The following is a 19,067-nucleotide window of genomic DNA, read 5'->3' on the forward strand; positions in this document are numbered from 1 at the left end:
CGACACTCTGGCTCCTTCTCATGTCCAAGTTACGTCAGTTGGTGCTGGGGCTGCTGCTTCGAATGCCATAGACAGCATCCTTCGCAAATCTTTTTTTTTAAAGAAGTGTCCAGACGACCAATACGTTAATTTGATTATGGCAAGTATATGTCGTACGCCCTCCCAATACAATGCAGAACACCTCAGGATTCTTGAAAATCCAAATTATTAAGTAGTTTCCGTCACTAGTAGCATCATGATTGTATTGATATCAACCATCACCAGTCACAGCTAGGGCTGCTAAGTATTTTTTAGACCGAATATAGTATTTTTGATTTAATTAAAAAAAAATTAAATCATTTCTATGAATATTTTTTACTGCTTTGAGCTTCTATTGATATCTTTATATTTTTATGGAACTCTTTACTACAACAATTTCATTACTATCTTATTTTAAATTACAGAACCAGAATCTCCGCCGCTCATATTCTCTTGCAACACCAGAGGAAACACAGGAGCGTTGCCGGCCTTTAAGGAAGGTGTACGCGCTTTTTTTTACCCACGTCGTATCCTCCCGGAAAAACCGCACAAGGAAGCTCATTCCACAGCTTTGTAGTACGTGGAAGAAGGTTCCTTGAAAATCGCACTGTGGAAGACTGCCACACATCCAGATGGTGGGGTTGATATCCTGTGCGAAGGTGGAATTCGGCGGCAGGAATCTGATGAAACAACTCTTTGGAAGACTCCCCGAGATAAATGCGGTAGAAAACACACAATGAAGCGACGTCTCTACGCAACGCCAAGTGATCCGGCCGTTCACAGAGCACAAAATACTAACTCTACTCGTATTAATATGCTTTGTTCATCATCATATCTAAGAATACTGATCAAATATAGTAGTATCGCCTACTATATTATATTTTTTAAATAATTGTTGTAGATAGGATACCTTAAATATAATATATGATATTGGCACACTTTAACACAAATTATCTTAGCCTGTATTATGGGTACAAGACAACGATATATTTATTTTTATTTTATTTATACTTTTTAAAATCCATGACTCGGAAACAAACATCTACATTCATCATATAAATGATTACCGGGATTCGAACCCGGGACCTCTAGCTTAGGAGTCAGGGTCACTAACCATTCGGCTATTTGGGTCGTCACTATATATCACCAACCTGTATAAATACCACTGGACAGGCTGTTCCATATGTTTGACAGCAAATATTTTGTGCCTATTTGAAGCGCCACTTGCGGGTGTCCAAAGAACTAATTTTAACATATAATACAAATGGCTGCGGGTGACGCGTACCATTCTCTGAAATATTTTTGCATTTTCAATGAAAATTTCATTTTTTTTTGTAAATAGTTTTCATATCGATGTTTGTTTAGCTGAGGCTGTCATCACTAGTTTTAGTACCACATACTCTCACTTCATGGCCAACAGCGCCAAAATAGCGAAGATCAAACAGGCACAAAAGCACTTTGACAGCCGCCAGTCCAGTGGTAAATAGTTGAGGTCAGTGCTATACATAAATATAATATTAGAATACTATATTATAATATATATAGTAGGATTGGCAACCCTAGCCACAACCCTCAGTTCTAGGTTTATTTTCTTTCTTAAAACTCTCAGTCGGCAAAGATCTACAATCAATGACAAATGAAACAATGTTATCGATCTAATGGACCTCTATTATGAACTCATCGTGTTAATTAGAATACAAGATTTTTAATAACTCAATTAACTTTTTGTTCGCCGTTATTCCTGCCTGTCAGCTTAGCGTTTTAATAATAGACTCAAATGAGAAGCGAATAAAACTTAATCATTTCTAGTTATCATATATTTGGTTGTATATTGGCTAGATGGAATAATAATATTTTGACTTCACGCTTCTGTTATTCGGCCTTTGTTTTGGTAAAAAACTTATATTTTTTTATTAAAATACGGGACGAAACGAGCAGGATGTTCAGCTGATGGTAATTGATACGCTCTGCCCATTACAATGCAGTGCCGCTCAGGTTTCTTGAAAAGCCCAAAAATTCTGAGCGGCACTACAACTGCGCTCGTCACCTTAAGACATAAGATGTTAAGTCTCTTTTGCCCAATAATTTCACTAGCTACGGCGCCCTTCAGACCGAAACACAGTAAAGTTTACAGATTACTGCTTCACGGCAGAAATAGCCGCCGTTGCGGTACCCCTAATCTATCCGGCATCCTGTGCAAAGGAGCCTCTCACTGGTAAACTTACCAATGTCTATTACAGATATTCTAATTTTTTACCACACTACTATCTTTTGCATTCACCTGCCTATACTTTTTCTTAATTTTTTTATTAATATAATACAATTCCTTAGTATATACATACACTTTTAACTTAATTGGACCCATTCTTAATTAGTTATCCACAAAAATCAGTCTCTTGTATTTTATTATCAAATTAATTATTATATTACTTTCACCGTTACAGTTCTTTACAAATGGTATTAATAAGTAATATAATTAATTATTTTATCTTAACTTTATCGCAACCGCGCCATCTAGCGTTGATTTCTTATACTTCGTCAATGTGTAGAGGCGTCAATTTTGTAGTACGCGTACGATTTTCTGCGTGTAGAGCCGATTGATGTTTTCCTTTCACCGCATGTGTGGCGCTAAGGTACCGTAGCTTAACGGCATAGCATACAGTAAGGAGGATATTTACGTATGAAGCCATACTATATAAATAAAATTCTATTTTATAAGCGACGATAATCGAAGCGGATACTCCATAGAGGGTGTCGCTTGCACCTCTCTCTCCCCAAGAGAAGGTCGCCTTCGATGAAGGCTTAGAGGGCACTTGTCCAAAGCCAATCTCAGGTGGTGGTTAGAGGGTAGGCACATACTTAGGTTTTAGGTGAGTCCCACATAACCAACGCAGATATAGGCTGCGTTAGTATGCATGAGCATTCACCACCTACCTTCTGTAGTTATCGCGGAGGGTAGCCCTTTCCCGTTGTCTGGGTGCAAAAAAAACGCCGCTATTATTTAATCATTTGTTCTATTATTATAATATGTATAGAATATAATTCCGTCCTTTTTACATCGTTTCATGTGTCATTATTATCCGCAGGTTCGTCGCGTCAGTTTTTTTAATGAAAAAGAATTTATTTATTTAATTATTATTATTTTTATAAAAAAAAACGTGTGGTGTCGTGGGACACCAGATAGGAACGAAGTTCCTTATTATAAAAATATTTCCACTGAATTCCACTGTCTAAAATAAAAAAAGTGTGTGTATACTTATGTATACACGCAAGAAGTTATACTTCTTTGGCGTAACAAAACAAATCCTTTAAATTATCTATTCGTCGTGCTATTCCACGTTTGAAGAAAGAACTATTTTTCCCGGACGTTTTTTCCCGGTTCCCTAACCGTACCCTTACCCCTCCGCATCGTCCCATAAACCAAAACCGTATACTGTAATATGATAAAATGATTTTATAAGATTCTTTGCTATTAGTAAACACGCATACAATTATGCAAATCATTCACACAAAAGACTCAGCTATGCGCGGTATTCAGTGAAAAGCCATAACGGGTTTAGATTGAGAGTTTAAAAAGAACTGACCTTCTTTCGCGTTTCTTCCGTTTTGTGGTGCTGGTGCCTTTTATGGTTCTGTATAGAGTCATCATCTTGATCTGTATACACTCACACTACACTGTGCACATAGGTAGACCACTTCACACAATCAAAAATTAACGTTTCCTGCGAACAAAAAAAATGTGTTTTATTCCTAGTTAAGTAATTAAATATTTGTTATATGTTATGGGGCAGTGCAGCCGATATTGATACGAGCATCATCTCGTACCATCTTTGTGCTGCAGAAAAGGGCTATTCGCGCTATTTATAACCTAAAGTCCTACTGAATCATTAAGAGAAAAATTTAAAGAAATAAACATTTTGACTGTTGCATCTCAATTAATTCTTGATAATGTTAAGGAATTTGCTAGAATATTGTTATTCCTACTACTCGGTTAAGTCAAGTTAGTAAGTCTTTTATTGGGCGATGTATATACTTTTACAATATGATCGCAGAAAAAGTACAAAACAAATGTGTTTCGAAATTTAAAAGAATTGTTAAAAAACGTTTGTGTGGGAAAGGTTATTTTAATATAAAAGATTTCTTAATGATACCACAGACTGGAAATGAAGCGAACACCCTCAGTGTCTTTAATTATAAATGTTTATTGTACGATATTACATAGTAATCCATATTTTTATAGAAAAGAAGCCCGCTGAGTTTCTTGCGCCCGTTCTTCTCAGGGGAGGCCGTCTATTTTAAATAGGTGGTAGTTTTTGACGTTCAATAAATGATTTTGAATCCTAATTTGAATATTTGAATTTGAATTTAAATTATATTAGAGAAAATATAGCTTCAGAGTTGTTTGTATGTATGTATGGAATATGGTAGAGTTAATTGTCGAATTTGAATGTTTTTTTGCATATGATAGTCAAATTAACAGTAGGAATCCTGAGGCATGCATTCTGAGGGAATACCTTCCAGCAAACCTTAAATACTTATTGGTTTAGTGAAATAATTCTAAATAAAAATGCTCCCGAAATGCTCTATTAGCATGCGCTGGTACAAATGCGTAAATACAATGTTCTACATACATTTGGACCCTGGATCCAAAGTACATTAAAACAGTCCAACATACCATATTCCAATTTTCTTTACGAAAGCCACTATAGGTACTTTTCGTTGAAACCTTTAAATTTTTCAAACTTACCCACTTCTATACTATAATATAATATTATAAAGCTGCAGTGTTTGTATGTTTGTTTTGAACGCGCTAATCTCTGGTACTACTGGTCCGATTTGAATGATTCTTTCAGTGTTGGGTAGTCCATTTATAAAGGAAGGCTATAGGCTATGTTTTTTTTTTCAAAATTAGGGATCCGTAATAAAATTGCTATTTTGTAACACAAGGTGTAAAATCGAAAAACCTATTTTTGCGTGCGCTACAAAAACTATTGACAATAGAACAAAATGATGTACAGGCTATAATATAGGCAATATTTTATTACTTACAAAACTATCGCGTGAATTATACTTTATATGGCAAAACAACGTTTGCCGGGTCAGCTAGTCTATTATAATTCATTAATTTTACACATGTCAAAAATTCAAAAGCGCTTAATTTAAGCCTAATTGAATACAGTTTACTTGACTCTGATTTTGACAAAGCTAGATTATTTTACAATGTTTTGGATGAGATAGATGTGATCTAAGATATGTGCAATCCGCATTTAGATTTGTGAACGGTGGTTGGAATTGGGGAGATTCACAAACAATATATATATATAAGAAATAATGATTATGGGTTACTTATAAATCAACGTGTACAGGTGCAGCATTTTACAAATTATGTGAACAATGTATTCAAAATGCAGCAGAAATACTTGAAGGTTTCGGCTTACTTGGGTACTTAAGTAAAAAACTAAATGTCTGCTCGTACTGTTATTAAATAAAGGTGATTAATAACGTGTGAAAAAATCGGCTTTATAGGTCAGTCTATTAAGTTGAGTGCCAAGAAGACGATAAGACATTATTTTAGGGTCCAGTGGTACCACTTCTCACTAAACCGGCTCACTGACCCAGTGACCTTCGGTTTGTGTGTGGATCCCATCTGATTAGCTTTGACAGCGGCAGTAACCATAAATGATGATTCAATCATTATTATTTTACGAGCGGTCTTCATAGAACTTGTGTGGGACGAATATTTTAAGAAATTATAGAAAGTTAGAGGTCATGATTATAGCTTTATAACCTACTAAAATATTAAGTTTTTAATGTTGTTATATTGCTTATCAGTGTATATAACTAGTCTTGCCATTAATACTGAAACAATGAAAAAAACAATTACATACAAATTTATTTATTTATTAATGTAACATTACAGATTAAATCTAAAGCGTTACAAATGTATTATACTTAAGAAAAAACAAGCAATCTTAATTATAAACTAGTTATCTTATTTTATACAGCTTACAGGCATCATACTCTCAAATCTTTTCTTACATTCTTTGACCATTCCATCGAGCTGACAAATAGAGAGATACATTTCGATACACTTGTTGATGCCCATGTTTTGATATCTTTTTCACAAAAGTATGTCTCAGTCACTCCTTCATAGCTAATACCACACCAAACTATCACTGAATTGGTATAGTGCTAATTGGGAAGCTTAAAAATTAAAAATGTTCTCCTCCTTAAACAAAAATTTTCTGTGACCTCCCTTTGCGTACCGCGTCAGTAGTTGTCGCAACTATAGAATAGGGCGGTAAAATCGAAATTTTACCACCCTATTCTTTTTTAAATTATCAGTTAAATAATGACTAGTACGTCTCTTATAGGCTGCAAGTCCTAAATCATCATGGTTGTAGGTGGCAGTAACCACCTTTTTCGTACGAATACTACGTGGATGGCCAGATCTTTTTCTGTCACAAACATAGGAGGTCTCATTGTACCTATGAATAGCCCGGTATACAAACATTTTACTAATACCAAGTGTATGGAGAGTTTTAAAAATTGCATTTGGCTCCATACACACTTTGTGTAATTTAATATAATCCAAAATGAAAAAAACTCAATAAACAATCATATTATAAAAATGACAGATATCAAATTCAAATGTAATATTTTGTATTACCGAAGAGGCGGGTACACAGCGCCGCCTTTATCAGAAAAATTATTTCCTCTACAGTTGAGCAGTAATGTGCAAGAATTATTGTGTTTCTCTTTCTAGCCCTAGCTACTGAAATTACTAGTCAAGTGAAACTTAACAACTTATGTTTTAAGTGGATGTCTTGTTTGTCTCGTCAATAACTCTCCTACATAAATCACTGACTTTCTATACATATAGGCACATACGACGTATATAAACTATGCCGAAATATAGAACATGCAACAAATTATACCAAAATATATAAACTTCAACTACTTTATCTATACATTACCGCATTTACTCAGTTGTTTAAAATATTTTTGGTCAATAAGCAGCAATGTAAAACATTTATTCAGTCCAGGTTAGATTCAGACATTGTCTTTAAAATGTACTTGCATTACATTGTCGTTAAGCACACTTTTGACGTCATTGAAAAAAATACACAATCTTGCTCATAACTTTGAAAACGTTAAGAAATTCTTAGTAGCATGCAAATTAGCAAATTCTGAGGCCATGCTATTTTCTTAGTTTTTATTTTTGTTATTTTTTCCGTTAAGAGATCAATAAAAATCAATCTTAGAAATGAGACTTAGAATTAGATTGTGAGCTTTGCTAATAGATACCTCTACCCACTGTGTACCAGGAAAACATCGGCCGCGTTCTTTGCACCAGAGTTCATTCATTATAATTTATAGCATTAACGGAAAAGGAAAGTCGGAAGACATATTTATTTTCACTTAAGGTCACATAGGTGTCTAGTATCGCCGGCTATTAATCTATGCAATTAGAAATATTGTTTTGTGTTTGTAGGATTTGGTGTCATACTGATCGAAAGATACGAACTTGTAAAGGTGAGAGTTTTATTTAGCATTTTCGACTCCATTGTTCTGGTATTTTACAAATTAAGATATACTATCTGACCAGACAGACGCTGTTCTGTCAATATAAAAAAAATATTCGGGAATATTTCAAATTCAAATATTTTTATTCAAAATCACTAATTGAACGTCAAAAACTACCACGCATTAAAAAAAGACTGCCTTAGACCTGAGATGAACGGGCGCAAGATATTCAGCGGGCATATGTAAAGTTAATGAGTTAAAAAATAAACAAAACCTAATTTCTGAATGATTTTTAATATTATGTGGTAATTAAGGGATAAGGATTAATGTTGCATTTGTGTAAACAGCTTTTACATGACCGCTTTATAATTGCCAATCTTTTTAAGTATTAGAATGAATTTAGTATGTTATATTTAAGAGGTATACATTTTTTATATGACAGTAAGGGATGAGATGAGCAGGACATTCAGATGATGGTAATTAATACGCCCTGCCCATACAATGCAATGCCGCTCTTATTTCTTTTCTTAAAAACCCCAAAAACTCTAAGCGGCACTACAACTGGGCTCGTCACCTTGAGACAAAAGATGTTAAGTCCCATTTGCCCAGTAATTTTACTAGCTACGGCGCCCTTCAGACCGAAACACAATAATGTTTATACATAACTGCTTCACGGCAGAAATAGGCGCCGTTGTGGTACCCATAATCCAGCCGGCATCCTGTGCAAAGGTGTCACCCACATATGCCATCTCATACTTTTCAGTAGATCTTAATAAGATTCCACCATTCATTATTTTGTAAAATCTCAAAGGGCTTAGACAGCGATTTCGTTGAAAGCTACCAGACAGTTTTTTTTCTGACACCTCCAATAAATATCGTTAATGTATATAAAAACTTAACAAATGATATACTTAAACCTTCCTCGATAACCACGCTATCCATTTGTGAAAACAGCATGAAAATTGATGTAGTAGTTTTTGAGTTTATTGCGAACAGACGCGGTGGAGGATATTGTTTTATGATATGTAGTGATTCTATAATTACTGTTCTTTGGTGTTTATAAGCGGTTATTTTGAATATATTCTAACTCAATGAAAGTTGGAATCTTTTTACATAAATTAGACTTGTGTATACTAACGTAACATTTAATAATTAACTTTTATAATTTAAAGCATAACGTAATGTTCATTATACTTCCTTCCTTTCATTGCCTCGATTCATTTCTATCATACTATTAGTATTATAATGCTGGAGAGAGAGAGAGAGATAAGAGAGATATCAAAAGCAAATATTATAGTTGGTTAGCAATGGGTGAGCTCATGGCCTCATTTTTAACACGTCTTTTATTAGCTTCACTACTATGTATGTTTGTTTGTAACCGACTTATTTTGGCGCAATTTAGACCCACTTTAAACGGCCAGATTTCGTTCAAACTTCGTAGATTTATCGAGGACCGATGACAATACATAAATTTGATAAAATTATTCCATTTTTCAATTTACAAAATAAGATTTTTGTTACTATATATAATTATTGTTAAATTATATACAGTCTTTATGTATCGTCGATAAGGCAAAAAATGATGTTACTTTTAAATTTCAACCATTATCTTTAACCGATTTATCTACTGTTAGGAAATTTTCGAATACGAAAGAGAATTTTGTGCTTTTTAGCGTGTTTGTGTGTTCCTTTGCAAAGTAAATTGTTAAGTTTATTTTAAATTCGATTATGGAACAATTACTCAAATAAAGAGAGAAGACTGGCAGTTGAGTTTCCTCTATGTTCATCTCACAAGCTCTCCTTTTTCGGAAAATAATCTTATAGTAGATTCAGTAATGTAAAAGAAATATTCATAATGACGATTCAAAAGCGCTCAGTTTCAGCCTATTTGTATAACTCGTTTACGAGTTGCAGCATGGACCAGCCATCTTTCAACTCGCACATATTTGAGGGAAGGAGACGAGCCGGCACACAACAGACACTTATATGAGAGACAGATTTTATGAGGAATAGTAAAACTTATCTAGCTATACCTGTCATTTACCCTTTAATATTTATCGGATGAAAAAACGCTCCCAAATTGCCATAATACCTCCGTACATAATGGTCAGTGATATTTAACTAGATTGTTCTACAAAATCATTAATCCGTAGTACCTACATTCATCTAAAAATACCTGGGATATCATATGTATATTTCTTATATATAACCTACAATATGTGTCATTTGACATATATGACAGACTGTTACAATTATTCCAGTCGAATATAAAAGAGTATGGATTGTTTGCTGAGTCAGTCTACCTTGGAAAAACAATCCATTTAGGCAGGTCCAATTTCGCGAAAAAGGTCACTCGTCGAATCCAACTCAGATGGGCAGTATTCAGAAAGATCGGAAAAGTCTTCTCGTGCCAAATACCACAGTGTCTGAAGATGAAGGTTTTCAACCAGTGTGTTTTGCCAGTGATGGCATACGCTGCGCAGACGTGGTCGCTAACTATGAGTCTTATGAGAAAGCTCATGGTCGCTCAGAGCACAATGGCAGGGCTATGCTCGGAGTTCCTGCAAGATCGAAGAATGAGATCAGAAATCAGAAATGAGGAGATTCGTAGGACAACAACGTTACCGACACAGCCCAAATGATCGCGAAACTGAAGTTGAAGTGGGCAGGGTACATAGTTCGACGGACAGATGGCCATTGGGGTAGTAAAGTACTGGAATGGCGAACACGTACCAGAAGACGCAATGTTGGTAGGCCCCCCCACAAAATGGACCGACGATCAGGTTAAGGGCGCCGGAATTCGTTGGATGAGGGCAGCGCAGGACTGATTGTCGTGGAGCTCTTTGGGGGAGGCGTTTCTTTGTCAGCAGTGGACGTCTTCCGGCTGATGATGATATTTATATATACAAAGTTATAACTTTACTGCACACAGTAATAATAATAGTTACATCTACTGCAATGCGGTCATTAGATCCGTGAGACGCACAATCAAACGCTCCATTGCATTTTAATATATTCTTGACTGATGTATTTACCCTACATTCTATCAACACCATATTACACAAGCCACTAACCAATATAAGACAACCTACGCATAGCAAGATTACTTTTAATAAATAATTTGTCAGTTTTAGTTGAAGCTAGCATAACTATTTAGCACACAATTATTTGTAGAATAACAATTTAATTGATTTTCAACTCTAACAAAACAAATCTTATAACTATATTTAAAATATAGCATTACATTAAATTAAAACTATCATTATGGGGAAGCATACCAAGAATACTGGCAGCATTTCCACGTTGGATAGCAGCTAGGCTGATCCGTTGATCGAAATAGCTGCCAGCAATTGGGTTACCAGTAGCCCTATTGATGCGAGAAGATAGTACTTTGTACATTCTCCGCGCCTCTGGGGTCCAACAGGCCAAGTGTCTCGACACCAAACGGCACAAAGATGTATGACTCACTGAGACCGACATATTTGCGACGCTTGCTGTCTTCGGCAGTCGAAGCACCAACTGACGTAACGTAGACATGAGAAGGAGCCAGAGTGTCGACGCACTTCGCGTCCCACACCAGCGTCTTTGCCCATGCCCAAGAATAGTTTTAATTATCATTATTATTTATAGAATAATGTTATAATACTAATATGCTCTCGTTACTTCCTGACTACCAACATGTTTAATATAATATACAAATGTAAATGTGGTTTCTCTAATACATAATTCATTTTGTTGATACCAAGAAGCTAATGAGAGAATTGGAATCTATGTACGTAACTTTAGTACGCCTCTTGTTACGGTACCAGTTGTTACTTATTCGTTTACAAGCGTTATTGAGAGGTCTGTATCACATTGCTTATCCCAAACGTACCCAACAATGGTAGGTAAGGGTACCACGGGTATTTTGTTCAAGTACTTTATTATCTACAAATTTAGCCAATTTGTATACTTTTGAATCTACAACAATGAAATTATTGTAACGTGTTTGAAATCAAATTAATTTGCTGTTTTGAGGTGCATTATATTAATCATGTCACCAGTAATTGGGCTTGAAGTAACTTTGAACGAACAGGCCGGTAACGACTGACCATGTCTAGCCTAAACTTAACTCTGTTGAATTTGTTGAAACTACGGCATTCTTTTTGTCCTTGTGTGCTATTGAAAAACAAAGCATAACATTATTGGAAACTGAACAAAACCTAACATGCTTGTTATAATATTAAAAGGCATATAAGGTAATTATTTTGTGTAAATTTATAATATACTAGATACTACTAGAAGAAGAAGCGGCGCAAGAAACTCTTCCAGCATTCTTTATAATAAAATATACATATATACATTGCTATTGCTATAAAATAATCATAATCTAGTCCCAGGCCGATCTCTCGATCAGCTGTGGAGTAGTAGGATTTAAGGCAGAGCCATTTTTAATAAAATATTTAAGTTTATTTATAGATAATGCCTGAACAGTGGCTGGCACTTCATTATAAAAGTATATACATTCCCCCTTAAGCTAATATGTATCTTATGAAGCCTTCTAGAATTAGTTACAAGCAATCCCTTATTTCTAGTTTTACAATAATGAAAATGGCCAATAAGAGCAAAAAGGTGACGATTTTTGTGAATGTATATTTAATTTTCATAAATGTACGGACAATATTATATTTCATCCCGCGACTTAGCTTAGAATCGATAAAATTTTATCTAAACTGAAAGCGTTCAAAACGCTTACTTAGATAATTAAAATAATGTACATTATAATAGTGAATGTTCATAATTTTTATGGTGAACATATAGTTTCTATTTCATTTGATCGTAACTCCATTGAAACTCATCAATCATTAGACCTCGACAACTGCATGCAATGTGTTGAAACACACTTTAAATGCGTGTCGAAATACTATAAAATCTAATGGTTACTGGGAAAAACTCACCAAACAAGCATTTTACTTTTAGCACATAACTCAAGTGTCCTTCGCAAGGTAACCAAGTTTACTTATATGAACACTCCTTGAATCTAGTTCACTATATGCTTCAAATGAAACCTCAAGCTTATTTTGAGGTATAGATATTATATAAATAATATATAAGGTCAGTTCAATTTTACAATTTATAGCCAAGTGTAATTGGTAATTAATACCTTCTATATCTTAATAACTTCTCAGCTTCTGCTTTACCACCGCCTATTATCAGCTCAATTTACTAGTCAATTACATCTCTTTGGCTTAAAAAAACCTTTTATCCTATTTTTTACATAATTGATATTAATTTATTATATTTTAACCAGTGGAACTTCATTGGTCACAGGACGCCAGCTAGATTATGGGTGCCACAACGGCGCCTAATTCTGCCGTGGAGCAGTAATGTGTAAACATTATTGTGTTTCGGTCTGAAGGACGCCGTAGCTAGTGAAATTACTGGGCAAATGTGAATTAACATCTTATGTCTCATGGTGACGAGCGCAATAATTGTAGTGCCGCTCAGAATGTCAGGGTTTTTCAAGAATTCTGAGCGGTACTGTATTGTAATGGGCAGGTCGTATCAATTACCATCAGCTCAACTTTCTGTTCATCTCGTCCCCTTGTTTTCATAAAAATAAATACACAGCGAACATGTTTTCTTAGCTCCAGTTAGATTGAAATTAACTGAATTATTTTTATAGTATATCGGAAAGGGATATAGATAAAATAATTAAAATTAAAAAAAGACAATTATTTTTGCAATATTAAAATCATAATTATGATTCGTTAGATACCGGCTGTGCAATGAGCATTTTATAGAATACCCGGGCAAAGTATAAAATTAATAATATTTCAAACATTATTCATAATATATTTAAAAAAAGGCTTCACTGACGTTCTGGTGAAAAGCCATTTTCTTGTAAAGTGTGTGGTAAGAGTTTCAATCAATCAGGTCTCTTGAAGAGACACAATAGAATACACACTGGTGAAAGGTTATATTCTTGATGTGGTAAGAGCTTCAATCAATCAGGTATAAATAAATAATTTAAATATTGTCAGCTTGATGTGCTTACAAGCGCTACTAACGTCATGAACTGTCATAAGATATTTGACATTTTTGACATTATTTGACATTTTTAAGTTCACGATATATGATTGATTAGATTAGACATCCCAATTAATTATAATATATATTTGTCTACTTACTGTGTTAGTATCGTTTTAAATAATTATAACCATAATTTTAGAAATAACTATAATAGCAATTGTATTCAATTCTTTGGTTAATTTGATTCGTTAGTTGGCACTACAGTAGTGCCAACTAACAGTTGGTAGCATCATCACTGTGACGGTCGTGCCCTATATAAGCCAGAGCTTTCAGTTCGAGAGAACATTGCGTACAGACACTCGTCTAAATCGCGATCTCCGCTACCTGCGCTTGAACGGACGGGACGTGTTTGCGCGCTGGTTTTTGTGGAATTATTATCATCGCAATTTCTTTTATTATTAACTACACGCGCCCCTTTGGCGCGCTTTTTAACGGTTTCGAAGCAGTTTATTAATTAGTGTATTGAACTCTGTGTCGCAGGACATGAAGAGGGGCTGCCCTAGCCCCGGTGAGCAACCCGCGGCGAAGGTGATCGCCGAAATGGACATCGACAGCCCGGCCTCGCCGCCGGAGCAGGAGTCCGGCCAGCGGCTGCACGGCGGCCTGCCGGACTGGATCGCCGTGACGCGGCGACGTGCGGCCAAGCCGCGCCCGGACAACGGACGCCCCAAGCCGTTGGCAACGGCCAACGTATTTAAGCCGCTCCCGGTACAGGAGACACCGGGAGCCAAGGTAACGGCCAAGCCCTCACAGGCGAGGCCGACTCCAATTGTTATCTCTAAGGAGAATTTCGACTTTGAAAGATGCCGAGCGGCGCTTATCGCCGCGGGCATCAAAAACTTTAATTTCAACATCCAGCCACATATGGCACAGCTGTCCTGCAAGACTAAGGCCGATAAAGAATCGGCCCTTGCAGCGCTCAAAGGTGTGGAACGTTTGCAGTTCCACACATACACGGATAAGGACGACAGAGCTCACATCTCTGTCGTCCAAGGGCTGTACTACAGCTCCGCAGAGGAGCTAGGTAGTGCACTCCTAGAACTGGGGTTCAAACCCACTAAAGTTGTCGCCTTCAAGGGCGATGCACTGGTACCAAGGTACCAAGTGACGCTCCCGAAGAGCACTGATATCGGTGCCTTCAGGAAAATTAAATATATTTGCCACCAATCGGTGCGAATCTACAAATACAAACCAAACAATAAATACGGCACCATGTGTTCCAGGTGCCAGACTTTCGGACATGCAGAACGGAACTGCAACCGGGCCGCCCGCTGCGTCAAGTGCACGGGAGCCCACCTCACAGCGGAGTGCGACCGGAAGGAGGAGGCTCCAGTCCGGTGCTGCAACTGCGGCGGAGAGCACGCGGCCTCGTACCGCCAGTGCCCCCAACGCCGCATCTACCTTGCGGCCGTCAAGGAGCGCCAGGAGCGCTTCCAGACCCGCCAAAGCGCACCACCCCAGCCCCGCATGTTCAAATCGAACATGGCGAACGGCCGCGGGTGGAACTCAGTTATGACAGGGAACGCCCCGTCACCGTCAGGCCTTCAGCCACAGGGCCTTCAGCCACCCACAACGCGGTCCACTGCCGGACCGCCGCCCCTCACGGGCACCCAGTCCGGAAGACAAATCTTCCCAGGCCTTAGGCCCACTGGCCCTATGCCAGGTGGCTTTAAAAGAGTCGAGACAGACTCAGCCGCCTTTAAAACAACCGAAGAGCCAGACTCGGAGGAAATGTCAACACATGAAATTATAAAATTAATTAAAATCGCAGGTCAGCTGAAGCCTCTGCTCCGCCGTAGCATGAGCTACGAGGAGCAAATCATCACAGTATTCGAGTTTCTGAGCATCCATGGATGAAGAGACGGCGACCCCTCCCCCGACTGGCACTGCTCGTCCTCTACGAGTAGCGTCGCTTAACATAAACGGTATTGTGAGTAGGAAAAGAGAACTCATACATTTCCTAGGTACACACAACATCGACATTACACTCATACAAGAAAGACACCTCGTTCCCGCACGACGTTTTTCAATTCCCGGTTACACCTGCTACAGACGTGACGGACAGACAGACAACCGCGCCCGAGGTGGCGTCGCAATTTTTGTCAAGTCAAATATATCGCATCATTCACTCCCACCGGTGGAGCATGATATATGCGATATAATTGCAATTAGATTAGAGTCTCACCGCGGACAAACACCCATCACAATAGTTAACTTTTATTGCCCTAAGCAAGACAGTAGAATCACGACAGCCATCGCAAAAGCTCTCTCTCTCGGCAACACCGTCATCTGTTCCGGAGATTTTAACGCCCGCCATAGACACTGGGATTGCAATCGAGCAAATTCCAACGGATCGCGTCTTTTTAATCACTTTGCAGGTCACGAATATAATATTTTAATTCCGGACAAAGCGACCCACCTCCCCTCCAACCCTAGGCACTCTGCCGCTAAATTACAACTCACCCTTGCCAAAAATATCACAAACGTTACAGACCCACTGACTTACGACGTTATCTCGGACCATTGTCCCATTATTTTCGAAATTAATAGCCTCATCCCGCGCATCTCGCGACCTATTTTTAAATACGGTAATGCTAAATGGGACACTTATAAAAAACAGATTAACGAAGCCCTCCCCTCCCCCGGCTCCTTAAAATTACACCGACCCGAATTAGTGGACAACGCCATACAAACACTGACTGACGCTATTATCAAAGCCCGTAACGCGAACATCCCGACGTTCACACCGAAACAAACAAACAAACTTCCACACGACATAACAAGACTTATCAAACTAAAAAACCAATACCGACATCACGCACAGAGACTCCATACGCGTCGGTTTAACACGATTATTAATTCACTTCAAAACCAAATATCTTTTAAAATAAAATCTCTCACTTCCAACGAATGGAACAAAAAGCTCGAATCGCTTGACACCCGCGACAATTCCCTCTGGCAGTTCGCGAGACGCCTCAAAAACGTACACACCCCTCTACCCTGCTTCAGCACCCCCTCGGGCCCCGCCCGGTCGGACGCTGAAAAGGCCGAGGCCCTAGGTACACACTTCGAGCGACAGCATAGACTCACCGTGGATCTGAGCGACCCCGACACCGAACGCGAGGTGTCGCGGTCTCTAGACCACCTTTACAAAATAAACGGACCGACCGCACCTACGCCAGTTGTACCTCGCGAAGTAAAATTAATTTTAAAAACCTGTAAACCGCGAAAAGCCCCCGGGCACGACGACATACAGAACATACTTCTAAAACACCTCCCTTCAAAAGCAATAGACACCTTAGTTAATATATTTAATGCGTGCCTTCGTCTTACCTATTTTCCCTCGTCCTGGAAAATAGCAGTAATCACCGCGATTCACAAACCGGGAAAAGATCCCACCTCCCCCGCGAACTACAGACCAATTAGTTTACTTTGCACACAAAGTAAAATATTAGAAATTTTAATTAATAATAGAATAAACTCACTTATAGAATCAAACCTACCTGACGAACAATTCGGTTTCCGAAGGTCACACGCGACTACTCACCAACTGGCGCGCGTAGTCGAACATATAACACACCAATTTAACTTGAGACACCAGACTGGTATGGTTCTACTCGACCTTGAGAAAGCCTTCGATACCGTCTGGCATGATGCCTTAGTTCACAAATTATTCGAAGCACAAGTCCCCTTTGAATACTGTAGAATAATAAAATCATTCCTTACGAATAGATTTCTTCGAGTTAGAGTCAAAAATAGTTTATCCTCCCCACATCCAGTAGTAGCAGGTGTTCCACAGGGCTCCATCATCTCACCGAGGGCATTTTTACTCTATATGAGAGACATCCCAAAACCTCCGAACACGGTCCTCGCCCTGTACGCTGATGACACAGCTTATCTGTGCAGCAGTAAGAACATCAAATCTATAGTCTCACACCTTAATACAGCCCTACATTGTGTAAGCAACTACTTCTCTAAGTGGAAGCTTAAAATCAATGACACAAAGACCGAGGCGGTTCTTTTCTCATACAAAACTTCCCGTAAACTCAATATCTCTTTAAAGCCACATATTAATAACCACCCGGTCGAATGGCAGTCACAGGCTAAATACCTAGGACTTATCCTCGACCGGAAACTTTCCTTCACGCCTCATATTAATTACGCCCGCTCTAAGGCACTTACTGCCTTGAGCCTGTTGAGACCCATTTTCTATAGGAATTCCACTCTCTCAACTAGTAACAAGCGTCTACTATACCAGTCGTACATACGCCCGGTCATGACATACGCAAGTCCGGTATGGATTAACACAAATCAAAACAATTATCGTAAACTACAAACTGTGCAAAATAGATCCCTTAAAACCATCTACCGGACCCACCCGCGTACAAATCTTAAACGACTTCATGTAAAGAAAAACATCCCAACACTAGAACAACACATACAAGAGATATCTCATAACTTCTACAGAGGGCTACGCCGACTGAAGGACGGAATAAACCCCGCCCTCCGGTCGACTTGTAGTCGTAAGTCACTCACAGAGTACTGCCTCAGCATAAAACGTTATAAACATGCATTACCACATCACAACTGGTTAGAGCTCACAGAACACTAGCGTATAGACAAACACACACTCACGCACACAGAGTTCTAGCTAGGTATGAATAAATGTAAAACCAATATATTGTAAATTGGTTTAGTTATAAGAATTAAATAACGGCGAAAACTGGCCTCCTATTCCCTCTCCCTCCTTCCCTTTCCCAAGATCCCCCCCTCCCCCCTCTTATATTTATGTTATATATGTATGTATACATATCTATGTATTTATTTACCTAGTTTTTAAGTTAGTTTTAAGTTCTAGTCATTAGTCTTAAGTTAGGTTAAGTGATAGGTTACGATTAATATTACGTTATATCAATAGCAAATAGCCAGGTTTTCCCAGTTTCCTGGATTCCCCCCCCACAAACCTCATGTATTAGTTTTTAAGCATAATAAAGTTTTATCCCTCAATACGTAGATAGGGTTGTAGAAATAAGTTTTCTGATACCTACATATATAAGGCTTAATTGTAAATTGCTTTAATAAGTAGATTTAAGTAATTTTGTAAAATGTATTTAATACCAAATATAGAAATCTTGAATTTGATTTTTTTTTTTTTTCGAGAGAACATTAATTATTGTGAATTGTAAGGGGTAACTCTGTATTGAGACATTTATTATAATTATTATTATTAGTGGAAATAGTAAAATACAGATTTTCTATTTTACATGCGTTTAAACGCAATAAAATACATACTGGTGTAAAGCCATATTCTGGCTTAGATATCGGAGTTCGGATCAATTTGAGGTTCTTCATCTGGTGATGAGGAGGTGATGCACCAACTGCCTGCTAGAATAGACGCTTCCGCGAACCTTTTTAAATATATACAATATAAAATAACTTTATTTTATTTG

General features: G+C 37.8%; 1 protein-coding gene across 1 annotated transcript in view; it reads right to left on the reverse strand.

The window, feature by feature from the left end:
* Positions 1–19,067, reverse strand: part of LOC126977255 (uncharacterized) — a 258,799-nt gene that overhangs the window by 217,096 nt on the left and 22,636 nt on the right. The window contains exon 2 of the mRNA XM_050825993.1: positions 3,603–3,740. Coding sequence (XP_050681950.1) covers positions 3,603–3,667 — 65 coding nt within the window. The 5' untranslated portion in view covers positions 3,668–3,740. The remainder of the gene's footprint in view (positions 1–3,602; positions 3,741–19,067) is intronic.

This window comes from Leptidea sinapis, chromosome 44 (assembly GCF_905404315.1).
Source record: "Leptidea sinapis chromosome 44, ilLepSina1.1, whole genome shotgun sequence".
In the NCBI taxonomy this organism is placed as follows: Eukaryota; Metazoa; Arthropoda; class Insecta; order Lepidoptera; family Pieridae; genus Leptidea; species Leptidea sinapis.